Below are 12836 nucleotides of genomic sequence, written 5' to 3' on the forward strand. Positions count from 1 at the left end.
GACATTCTTTGGAATGGTTCCCAAGAAAGAGGCCCGCCTGGGAACTTTTTTTTTTTTAATACATCTATCACTTCCTTGTCTTGTTTTGTTTAGGGAGCAAAAGCTCCTTCCCAAGCCATAGTGACATCAAAGTGTCAGGGGGGAGCAGCTGCTACACCATGAGCCCCATATCTCAGCCACGCATATTGCATATTCAGACAGCAGCCACCCATGGGGCTGTACAACCAGCAGCCTCCTGCAGTTGCTCTGACAGTCCCAGTCCTATGCAACAGATAAAAATGAAAGAATTATAGAAAGACACCTGCTGGCCCAGGAGCTGGTGGGGAGCATGCCCCTCCCTCGCTCCCTGGTGCTCAACGTGGGGTTGGGGGGCAGCCAAGGGAGCCCAGTCCCACATGGGGAAGCCACTGCTAACTCTGCCTTTCTTCTCCCGGTGTTTCTGGCAGCTTGTGTTGCGAATCAATGCTATTTACGAGGCGCGGAGAGGGAAGAAGCGAGTGAAGAGGTTGTCCCAGTCCACAGAGAGCAACTCAGGAAAAGGTAGCGCCCCACAGTCATCCCTTCTCCCCCAGGAGACTGCCTGCTTTGGGCAGCCGACTCCTATCTCTGATTGATTGCCAAGGAGGAGAACAAGTGGGCACTTGGCTGATGCTTGCCCCTGTCCAGGGCAGAGCTAGACCAAGGTGTCCTCCATCATCTCAGCTTGAGCAGGCCTGCCCTGGCTTGCTAGACGTCAGTTGCCCTGGCTTCCGCAGGCACGGAAGTGGCCCAGATCTCTTATCTGTGCTATTGGATACAGGCACCGTCTTAAACCAGAGCTAAGTGAATTTGCAAACACATAATTTGTCCAGTACATTTAGGTAGGCCACAAGAAAACAAAATAAATAAATAAATAAGCTATCTTTTGTGAACTTGTGGATTTGTGCAACCTCGTAGATAATGGGGGGGGCCTGCCTTCACACTCACATTTGCAACTTTCTTCCTTTTAATCCTAGTGACAGATGAGAACAGTGAGTCTGACAGCGACACCGAAGAAAAGCTGAAAGGTGAGGACAGTGGTGGCTCTGCAAGGAACACACACAGCACAGCACAGCCCCAGCAGAGCCAAGTATGGTTGTCTGGGAGGGCAGAAGGTCCAGCAGGTGCCCAGGGTGGGTCAGTCATGAGTGGCACCTGCTGGGACTGTATAGTCTTGGCTCCCAAGGCCCGGGGTGGCCATGCACCTGTAGCTATGCCTGCTGCCTGCCTCTCTTCTTGCCAGAAGTGCTTTCTGTGCCCTCACACAGACACGATGCTTGCTGCTGGCATGGGAATCCAAAGGCCTGGCATTGTTGCCCCACTTCTGTGCCAGTTGCCCTGTGACCTCAGGGCCTCCAGTTCCTCCTGTGGCAGTGATCTTATTAAAAGAAGCAACCCCCGTGGGCTTTAAAAAAAACCATATCTCTGTTCTAGATCCAGACTGTAGTCAGATTTCCATATCTCCCAAACTTGGGAGAAACCTAAGAGAGCAAGTCCAGGGTTGCCGAGTGAGGTGACGGCACCTGTCTGCTCAGGGGAGCCTGTGGGTCAAAGCTGGACTGCTTCCCCCACTGAGTGATGGGAGCTGCTGTGAGCCCAGGGCCAGCCAGGGCTCTGCCAGTTGAGACAGGATGTTTACAAGCTCCCAGCTCCAAACACGCAAGGGTCTGGATTTTGTCACGTAGCACAAGCTGACAGACCAAGGAAATGACCGAAGAGAGGGGTCGGTGTCCCGAATCCGGGGACAGATGGCAGCAAGGCCTTCTTGAGGGCAGAGTTGAGTCGTCATGGTCACAGGCTCCCGTGCCCTGATGGCTCTGCCCTCACTGCCGGATGGGGTTCTTCCCTAAAGATTGACCAGGGCCCCGAATGAAGAGTATGCTGCTGACTCGTTAGATCTGCAAAGACAGTGGGCATTAGGATAAGTGCTCAAGCTGAGAATGAAATAAGCTGGGACAACAGTTCCACGAAGGCTACGCTGGCAAGCAAGTGATGGCGCCTTTCTCTCTCTCTCTCTCTCATACCAGCCCACAGCCGCCGTCTGGTCCATGTAAAATCCCGCCTAAAGCAGGCCCCTCGGTACCTGTCACTCGATCGGGAGCTCATTGAGTACCAAGAGAGGCAGCTCTTCGAGTACTTCGTGGTTGTATCCTTGCACAAGAAGCAGGCCGGGGCCGCCTATGTGCCCGAACTCACACAGCAGTTCCCTCTGAAGGTACAGCATGGTCAGGATGTGCCACCTGCCAGGATATGGCATGCTGTGGCCAAGGCCTGCTCCATTGTAACGCCCTGGCTGTGGCCTGGCTGGGGAGTCTGAGCAACACTTCCTGTCCAGGTCTCCCATGTGAGTGGCAGGGCGCACTCATCTTGAGCCATCCTCTGCTGCCTCTCAGGGTGTGCGTGAGCAGGAAGTTGAAATGGAGGAGGAAGCCAGGAGTGGATCCCAGGTACTCCGGTACGAGATAGGGCATCCCGAGTGGCAGCTTCACGGCTGTGCTGAAGTTGCGCCGTTTCAAGACTGTTTTAAAACACAGATTATTGTGACACAGTGAATTGAACTGCCTTCCGAGTCCTAGCTACTCTATTCAGCTTGCTGCTAATGTACCTGGGAAAGCAGCAGAAGATGGCCCTGGTATTTGGACCCTTGCCACCCACATGAGACACACAGATGGAGTTCTGATCTCTGGGCTCCTGCCTGGTGTAGCCTTGGCTGTTGAAGTCATTTGGGGAGTGAACCAGAAGATAAAATATTCTCTTCTCTCCCCTCCCCTCTCCTCTTCTGTCCTCTCCTATTTTGCCCCTCAAATGAATAAGTCAACCCAACTTTATTAATTCATCTTTTTTAAAAAAAGATTTATTTTCATTGGAAAGTCAGGTTTGCAGAGAAGAGACAGAAGGATTTTCCATCCACTGCTTTACTCCCCAGGGGAGCCACAGTAGCTGGAGCTCAGCCAATCCGAAGCCAAGAACCAGGAGCTTCCTCCTGGTCTCCCACGCGGGTGCGGGGTCCCAAGGTCTTGGGCCATCCTCAACTGCTTTCCCAGGGCACAAGCAGGGAGCTGGATGGGAAGTGCAGCAGGGCTGCCGGGATTAGAACGGGAGCCCATATGGGATCCCAGCATATTCAAGGAGAGGACTTGAACCACTAGGCTATCGCACTGGGCCCTTAACCGGAACCTTTTCATTCCAGGACATTGAGCATAGGGAACGTTTACCAGAGGCACACTTCTTTTCTCCAGACTTGGGAAGAGGCTGAGGGGCATGGGAGACTGCGAGATGGAGTCCTCACCATCTCCTGCCTCTGCCAGGCCAGGCTTCATTCTGTAATCGATCTCAACTTTCTCCGTGCAGTTGGAAAGATCTTTCAAGTTCATGAGGGAGGCGGAGGACCAGCTGAAGGCCATTCCCCAGTTCTGCTTCCCCGATGCCAAGGACTGGGCTCCGGTGCAGCAGTTCACCAGGTATGTACTCGCATGCCCCCTCCAACCCCAGACACCAAGAGTGAGGGGCAGGGGCTGGTGCTGTGGCATAGTCAGCTAAAATCCACCTCTGACATCCCATGTGGACCCCAGTTCAAGTCCCGGTTGTTCTACTTCCCAGTCCAGCTCCCTAGTAATGTGCCTTGGGAAAGCAGCACAGGAAGGCCCAAGTGCTTAGGTCCCTGCACCCACGTGGGAGACCTGGACGAAGCTCCTGGCCTGGCTAGTGTCGGCCATTGCAGCCTTCTGGGTGGTGAGCCAGCAAATGGAAGAACTCTCGTTTCTCCCCCCTCTCTCTCTCCTTCTGTATCTCTGACTTTCAACTAAATAAATATTTTTTAAAAAAATTAGAGAGAGAGAGTCAAGGGGAAACTCTAAGATGGACTATGTCAATCAGTGGACTCTGCACCAGTCTCATTGTACCTGGACTGTTGCTGATGATATGTTGGAGCTTCTAATTGATCGAGGTGACGCTCTGCTGGCTCTGCCTTCAAACCTGAGAGGGCCTCCCTAAGAGGCCATTGAACTTGACTGGACAAGTGGGATGCTGGACTCTGTATGGTGTGAGCTTGTAATTAGGGAATCCCAATGGAACCTGAGCTGTGGTTATGCATCAAGGTGAAGGAATTCACCATGGGGGAAGGGTTTGGGGTGAAGAGGGGAGAATCCCAGTACCTATGAAATTGTGTCATGTAATACAATGTAATTAATGAATAAATGAATAGAAAAAAAAATTAGAGAGTCACAGATGACCAACTGCACGAGTCTGCTGGACCCCAGCCTAGAGAGGTACCCTGATGTCTGGCAATCCATTTGTTCCAGAATCTTCTGAGAAGGTGATTCTGAGTCTGGGGAAATGTTGCACATCACCCATGCTTATCCAGTGCCCTAAAGCATTCTCTCGACAGCCAGCGTGCCTGTTACCAAGTGCTGCTGGCTCAGATGCCAGCATCACCATCATTGGTGTTTCAGTATTTAACCAAACTCAGTGGGCCACATCTCCGACGTGTCCCTGCAAAGTGGCCAGGAGTCATTGAGGTTCAGTGTAGTCCCGAGTGGGACAAGGAACAGGCGCCCTGGGCTGCTTGCCGTCCCCCCTGTGCCCTGTGATGGGTCTTCCTTTTGCCTTTTGTTTTCCCCTCACAGTGAAACGTTCTCATTTGTCCTAACTGGAGAAGATGGGAGCAGAAGGTTCGGCTATTGCCGCAGACTGCTGGTAAGTAGGCTGCCTCTCGGTCCGGCCTTGGCCAGCTGTACCCAGTGCCTGGGAGGCAGGGGTGAGGGGAGGACTAAGGGAGGTCCAGGAGGCGTGACAGGGTAACGGGATAGCACCACCCGCTGGTGAGCCCACCTGAGTTTTGTTAGTAGGTGAGAAGCATGTCTGTTCCTGATGGAAAGAAAAAGAAGTTTCTTCATTGTTCTAGCCCACCAAATAAAAGGTCTTTCTGCTTAGGCCAGATGTGCTTGATGCTCTTTACCGCCTGCCACAGATGTGCTGAACAGATCCTGATAGAGTATTCAAAATAGCTGCTGATAAGAGAAGACTGAATAATCGATCCTGCTAAAACGTTTCAGAGCTGGTCTTTTTGAGGCCCGTTCTTTTGAAAAATGTTCAGTGACCATTTTCACCGTGAGCGTATTTGGGTCTTCGAAATAAGCTTAAGGAGGTTGTTGCTGTGACTTAGCAGGTCAAGCCCCTGCCTATGGTGCCAGCATCCCATATGGGAGCCAGTTAGCAGGCCTGGCTGCTCCACTCCTGATCCAGCTCCCTGCTAACGCACCTGGGAAAGCAGCGGAAGATGGCCCACGTCCTTGGGCCCCCGTGTCCTGCACCATGTGGGAAATACTCCTGGCTCTGAGCTTGTGCCTTCTGTCTGGCCCAGTCATGACCACTGAGCTATCTGGGGCATGACCCAAAGGATCAGAGATTCTCTCTCTCTTCCTCTCTCCTCTCTGTCTTGCCTTCCCTCTTCGTAACTCTTTCAAATAAAATAAATAAATCTTCTTAACAAAAAACAGACTGAATAAATTTGGAGTCCAGTATAATGTGTGGCATACAGTGAGCGTTCAGTAAAAATGTTTTTAATTAGTGAAAAAATAGCGTAATGATTTAAAAAATGAAATGGAGTAATGATTTTATTGATCAAAGTGTTGAAATTGATTTTTCCTTTTTGTTTGGAAAATAGCTCTCAGGGGAAAAAAAAAGATTGGTTTGAATGATCTTCAACAATGATTGCTCATTTGGAATTTTTATAATAGTAATCATATATAGTCTCAAAGTAACTGTTTAGTAGGAATGACAGTGATTTGGGCGAACAGGTTATATTCCTTTCTGGTTCTATAAGTCACGTTGAGCACAATACTCTTTGTTTGGGTCCTTCAGAGGTATTAAATGGTGTATGCACGGTAAGAAGTGCTTTCTCACCATAAAATGGGATTAATAAATTTAAAAAATTACAAAATGAAGCCAAACTCAACCTCATGCTAAGTGGCAGAAGCCTGGCACAAGAGAGCACCTGCAGCGTCATTTCCATTGTAAAATTCACAAATCCATACTGTGCAGGGCCACAGGGCCTGGGGAGGCTGTGGTCTAGCAGGGGTGCTGGGTTGTTGGTCCAGGAGCTGGTTACTTAGCAAGGGTTGACCTGTTTACTTAAGATGTGTACTTTTCTATTTGTGTGTTTTCTTCCATCAGAGCTGGGAACATGGTAGAATAAATGCTTCTCCCACTTAGTCACAAAAGGCTACTGGGTTCTTTCCTGGCCAGAGACTGTTAACACTCAAAATGTCCCTGTGTTTTTCTTCCGAAAGCCTGGAGGCAAAGGAAAGCGGCTTCCGGAAGTGTACTGCATCGTGAGCCGCCTGGGCTGCTTCAGCCTCTTCTCCAAGGTGAGCCAAGCGGGCAGGCGGGCACCCCCACCCACTGCTGCTCGGCGTCTTATCCTCTCTGCCTGTTTGCCTTCCCATGTCATCTCTGCCTTTTGTCTCGATTTCCCCTCTTCCCTCATCATGGATACAGGAAATCAGAGTCGATGAAGGGCCAAGGTCCGGGGAACAGAGGAAGAGAGGAGGCAGGGGAGTCGGAATTTGGGGGCGGGAGCCATAGGATTCTCCTCCAGGAATAGTCTGGGTGTTTTATGTGCCAACTTCTAAGCAATGTCTTCTGTCCTCCTGGCTTTGGTCCTTATGAAGGATGCATGGGGGTGTCTAAAGTACCCTTAGAAGGGTACTTCAAGCAGCAGTTCACAGGAAAAAAAAATGTTCAACAGTAAATTTAGGGAGGATGTGGCAGAAAAGTTAGGATGGCACCTGCCCCTGCATCTCATATTGCTCGGTATTGAGAGCTGACTCTGCTTCCCAGCCAGCTTCCTGCCACTGCACACGTTTGGAGGCAACAAGCAATGGCATAAATGCTTGGGTCCCTGCCACACCATGAGATCCAGGTACAGTTCCTGGCTCCTGGTTTCAGCCCTGATGACTGTGGGCAAGGGAGAGCCAGAGCTCCCATCCTCTGACCATACCCAGATGCCCAAAGCAACTGGAGTTGGGAACTGAGACCAAACCCGGACCCTCCAAAGTGGAATACAGACATCCTAAAACCAGCTTAGTAGCCATGAGGCCAAATGCCCATTCCACAGACAAAACAGACCCTTGTGTTGACTGTGGGTATGTATATGTAAGAATCATTATGGGGGTTGGCATGGTGATACAGCTGCTGCCTGTGGCACTGGTATCTCATGTAGGATACATGTTCAAGTCCCAGGCGCTCCACTTCGGATTCTACCCCGTACTAATGTGTCTGCAAACGCAGTGGAATATGGGCGCAGTTGCTTGAGCCCCTGCATCCATGTGGAAGTCCCAGAAAAAGCTCCTGGCTCCTCAGTTCAGACTGGCCTAGTTCCAGCCATCGAGACCATTTGGAGAGTGAACTAGTCAATGGAATCTCTCTTTGTAATGCTGCCTTTCAAAGAATTAAGTAAGTGGTTAAAAAAAAAGAATTATGTAACAGTGCCCTAAGTATATTGACATATCAGTATCATTTGTTGCTCTTTTTCTGGAAATGAGCAATTATATCAAGACAGGAGAATTTAAAGTGGCCAATCCATTCCCATATTCTGGGTGGGGGTTTTGTAGAGAATTCCTCTCCTGTGTAATCCAATCTCTCTCTCTCTCTCTCTCTCTCTCTCTCTTTAGTTTAGTTTTTTATATTGATTACCTGGTTGATCAGGGTGGGAAGGATCAAAGTTTAGGGAAAATTGGGTGAACTTGTTGTTTCCAAATTTGCTATTTCTTCTTGTTGTTTCTAGGGGAAGGGGAGAGACATAGGGGGAAGCCATTCATGAGTTTCCAAACATCCCAGGACCCAGAGATGAGGAAGCGCCACCTCGTATCAACCCAGAGTCTCAATGTGCACATATGCTGAGGGTTCTGTCCAAGTGGTTTAGATAGTTCTGAAATGCTGTCAACCTCCCAGTGTCCATTGGCTGACATAGTAAGCCTCAGGTCTCCATTCGCCGAGATGTTTTGCTGTTATCATTTGATTGGGGTAGTTGTCCAGTTTGTTCTGTTCTTCTTCTGCTATGGCTTCAAATGAGCTGCCTTGTTCTCCTTTTACATCAGGGCCTGTGTCCACTGCTCCGCCTTTTTCATTAAGTAAGGCATGTTCTTGCAGGCGAGTCCCAGAACCCGGGCTAGGTGTCCCAAGCCTTGCCAGATTCCCTACCCCTGAGGCTCATGAACCCAGCACCCATCTCACAGGCTGGCACCAGGAACTGGGGCAGGTGACCCGAGCCCCGCCAGATTCTCCACCCCCGAGGTTCACAGACCCGGCACCCACCTCACATGCAGGCCCAAGACCAAGGATAGGTGATCCGAGTCCTCAGGATAATGCCAATCTCCAATGGAGGCAACGTTGCATTTCCTGTCTTAGTCAGACGTGAGCATCTAGTCTGTGACGTTACTTGGAATCCTTCTTGACTATCTTTTTCAGTCTGGGCTTTCTGTTAGAGAATGAACACCCTTATATCTGCTACCCGTGGGTGTTCAGCATCACTTGCTAAGAACATTTGTAAGCAGAATCTACCTCCTGCCTGCCCTCCTCCAGAACCTGTAACAGGACTGCTTTTTGCTGAACTGGGTCCATTTTGCAAGTCTGATGGAAAGAATTCACTCAATCCATGTAAGCTGAGAGGGGAATTGCACCTGCACTGCGTCCGAGGTGCTGATCATTTCACATTGAGCTTGGTCATGGACCACTGACCACCGTGGTTACCACGCAGGCCCGGCTTCCCCATGGGCTTGTCCAAATGTGAAGGCTTGTGGAAGTGAGAGGTGAAACAGCTCCTGTGAGCTAGTCCAGCTCCCAAGTGAAGGGAGTTCGTGTAAGCTCTGTTGCTAAGTCACAGATAGGGGCTTCATGGTAGGTGACTGTGCTGACATAACTTCAATGATGCACGATGCTGTGTTTTAGGGGCATGCACTGTGATGACTTGCCAGAGACCACACACAGCAAATATAAAGGACAGGACCAGAAACATTTTGGGCTGGTCGAGGCGGCCAGTGACTCCAGATGTGGGGCAAGTAAGGCCAAAACAGTGTGGCAACCTTTAGAATCAGAAAGAAGAGTCACAAAGAAGGACAGCTCTCCGGGTCTCTGGAGGAAGGGCTCCGGGTGAACTGTCAGCACAGTAATATGCTCTGTGACCAATCGGGCAGCGGTCACTTCTACCAGATCAGCTGGGCCTGCTCCACTGGGCTCACCAGGGGTGGCCAGTACACTGGATAGACTTGGTTGATCTAGGCTGGCTGGCGTCTACACGAGGCTGCAGATCTGGGCCCATCTCTGGCCTGCACGCCTGTCAGCTTCCTTAAAGAGTAAGCTGGCCCATGGATGCTCACCTGTGCTGCTGGCAGAGGCACGAGGCTAATTAGAAACAAGAAAGGCAAGCCACCTAGAGCCTAGACTTGGCTGGCAGTGCCGGGCTGTCACTTCTGCTTCAGGCAGTTTTTTTTAATTGTATTTATTTAGTTAAGAGTTACAGAATGGGAGAGACACAGAGAAGTGGAGAGAGAGAGAATCTTCCATCTGCTGGTTCACTCCCTGAAATGGTCACATAAGCCAGGCCAAAGCAGGGTACCAATAGCTTCATCCAGGTCTTTCAAGTAAGTAGCAGGGCTCGAACACTTGGAACATCTTCCACGGCTTTCCCAGATACATCAGCGGGAGCTGATGAGAAGTAGAGCATCTGGGATGTGAACCACATGGGATGTATTATCTCAGGTGGCAGCCTTACCCACTACAACTTCTTGACCTTTTCTGCATGATTATTTCCCTAAGTGGCAATTTTCAGACGCATTTCCCTAGTTGCTTCCCCCTGAGAGTCTTAATTATTTTGGTCAAATCATTTTCTGGAGCTGAAGCACACATAACAAAAAGGACTCCTTTAAAACAGTTCCATGGCATCAATTGCACTTACACTGGGGTGCAGAAGTTGGCACAGTCCATCTGCTCGTCTTTTCAACCTGAAACTACCCTGTGAAGCAGTAACTTTCCACACCTTCCTCCCCTCAGCTCCTGGCACGTGCTCTCTTACTTTCTGTCTCTGTGAATCTGACTTCTCTAGGTATGTCCTGGAAGCGGAGTCCGTGATGCTGCTGCTTGTCTTGTGTCTGGCGTGTTTGCACCAGCATGCTCTCCTCGGGTACACGCGTGTGGCGGTGTGGGTCAGCATCTCTTCAAACCTGAGGGACCTCCTGCTGTGTGTTGGTGCCACATCCTCATTTCTTCTCCACCTTTCCATGAGTGTGAACTGTGCGGTGTGAACATAGGTGTGCAAGTGGGTACATGCATTTCCAAGTCCTGTTTTCAGTTCTCCTATGTGTGTCCCCAAAAGTAGAATTGCTGGGTCATACAGTAACTCTGTGTTGGGGAACCACACTGCCCTTTTGATTTTTAAATACATCTTATCTAACCCAGTTCATCCAGAATATTATCATTTCAATATGTAATTAATTGATGAGAAAGGGTATTGAGATGGTTTACATCCATAATTTTCTATTTTGAAGTTCAGTGAGTATACTTATAACACATCTCAATTCAGACTACCCACATTTGCAGTGCTGGGTAGCTGCTTGTGACATGATTATAGATGGTGTTTTGCTTTGAACTCCAAGACACAGCCAAATGGCAGAAGGTCTCACGCTTCAATTTTGAGGGGCAGCTTTTCTGAGCTGCAGTTCCCACACTGTACAGCCCACTCATTTAGAGTGTACAAGCACAGTGGCTTTTACGCTGTCCACCAATGTGTACAGTCATCGCCATGATCTTAGAGCATCTTCCCTGTTTTAATGAGAAGCCACTCCTGCAGTAACCTCCAGTCCGCTGCAACACTGTGGGTTCACCTTCTATCTCATCTCAGGGCACTCAAAATGTGACCTTCTTCTGTGACTGGCTTCTGTCCCTTGGTCTGGTGTGTTTCAATTTCATCCGTGGTGTAATGTGCATCAGGGCTCCATTCGTTTGTATGGCAAAATAACATTCCATGACATGGATATGGCACGTTTTACATCCATAAACATTGGGGCTGTGTCTGCTTTTTGACGATCACAAGTGCTGCTGTCGGCAGTCCCATGCAAGACCTGGTGTGAGCAAACATTTTCCATTTCCTTTGGGCGGATGGATCCCTGAGAGTGGCATGTGCTGGGGTCATATGGTGACTCTATGTTTAATCCTTGGAGGACCTGGCTCTTTTCCAAAGTAGCTTCACTATGGGGCGTTCCTCCCAGCAGTGACCAAGGGTCCCAGTTTCTCTATTTCTCACCAACACTTGTTACTGTCTTTTTCTTAGAGCTGTCCTAAAGGGTGCAAATGGTAGCCCCCTGTAGTTTTGGCATGCGTTTTCCTGGTGGCTACTTCTGTCCCCAAGAAATGTGAAATTCACAGAGAAGCCAGCTTGTCTGTTTATACAGTGCGGCCCCTCAAAGGGCTGCCGACTATTGCAATGACTAAGTTTTCTCATACACACACCCCAACTTCAAGTGTTTAAGCGCTTGGGTACCACTGACAGTGTATGTGTCAGCCCAGTGACAGCCAGCCTCTCAGGGGCAGGACCGTAGCAGCTCTTCACCTGCTTAGGGGAACGCACAGCAGGGCAGGGGGATAAGCAAGTAGAAGAATGAAGGTGGAGGAACTGCCATGGCGGTGGGGCCTGCTCTCACGTGGCAGCCACCACTGAGGCCAGAGCTCAGCACCACCATGCCCTGGCTTCCCAGTAGCCCAGCTGTTCCCCTGACCTTGCAGATCCTGGATGAGGTGGAGAAGCGACGTGGCATCTCCCCTGCGCTGGTGCAGCCCCTCATGAGGAGCGTCATGGAAGCACCCTTCCCGGCCCTGGGCAAGACCATCGTTGTGAAGAACTTCCTGCCAGGCTCCGGGACTGAGGTAAGCCTGACCAGGGGAGGGAGTGGCCCTGGCAGCCCAGCCTCATTCAGCGGTGTCTCCTCCTGGCCCCAGGTCACCCCTCAAAAGTCGCATCCTGAGTGGGATCTATGCAGCTGGGACTCTGCCTAGAGAGCGACCCCCTAGGAGCACACTGTGCAGCATGTGGTGTTGTCAACCTGCAAAGAACATCCTGAACTTTTCTGGATTTGGGGGATTTTTTTTCTTTTTTAAGATTTCTTTACTGGGTGCTACAGCAATGGCTCAATGGCTAAGTCCTCATTTTTCAAATGCCAAATACATTTTGCAAGTCCCATACAAGTGCCGGTTTGTGTCCCAGCTGCTTCTCTTCCAAACCATCTCAATGCTTGTGGCCTAGAAAGGAGAGTAGAGGACGGCCCAAAAGCTTGGGACCCTGCACCCTCATGGGAGAGCCGGAAAATGCTCCAAGTTCCTGGCTTGAGATTGGCTCAGCTTCAGCCATTGCGGCTACTTGAGGAGTGAACCAGGGGAAGGAAGATCTTTGTCTCTCTTCTCTGTAAATCTGCTTTTTCGGTAAAATCTGCCTTTAAAAAAAAGATTTATTTATTTATTTATTTGAAAGGCATAGTGACGGAGATAAGGAGAGGCAGAGAGCTAAAGAGTGTTTCCATCTGCTGGTTCATTCGCAATTGGCTACAACAGCTAGGGGTTGGGAATGGGGCTGGATCAGAAGAGAGCCAGGACCTCCATCTGGGTCTCCCACAGAGGCCCAAGCACTGGAACCATCATCTGCTTCCCAGGTGTTTTAGCAGGGACCTGGATTGGAAGTGGAGCAGCCAGGACTTGAATCAGTGCCAATATGGGATGGTGGGCTCGCCAGTGGTGGCTTTATCTTCTGTGCTGCTCTGTGGAAGGCCTAA

The 12836-nt window shown here is 50.0% G+C and overlaps 1 protein-coding gene across 2 annotated transcripts in view; it reads left to right on the forward strand.

The window, feature by feature from the left end:
• Positions 1-12836, forward strand: part of DENND2A (DENN domain containing 2A) — a 72820-nt gene that overhangs the window by 42993 nt on the left and 16991 nt on the right. For both annotated transcript variants that reach the window (XM_058681371.1, XM_058681372.1), the window contains exons 6-12: positions 447-540; positions 996-1046; positions 2046-2233; positions 3370-3479; positions 4644-4713; positions 6309-6386; positions 11797-11937. In XM_058681371.1, coding sequence (XP_058537354.1) covers positions 447-540; positions 996-1046; positions 2046-2233; positions 3370-3479; positions 4644-4713; positions 6309-6386; positions 11797-11937 — 732 coding nt within the window. The remainder of the gene's footprint in view (positions 1-446; positions 541-995; positions 1047-2045; positions 2234-3369; positions 3480-4643; positions 4714-6308; positions 6387-11796; positions 11938-12836) is intronic.

Source organism: Ochotona princeps, chromosome 25, assembly GCF_030435755.1.
Source record: "Ochotona princeps isolate mOchPri1 chromosome 25, mOchPri1.hap1, whole genome shotgun sequence".
NCBI lineage: Eukaryota > Metazoa > Chordata > Mammalia > Lagomorpha > Ochotonidae > Ochotona > Ochotona princeps.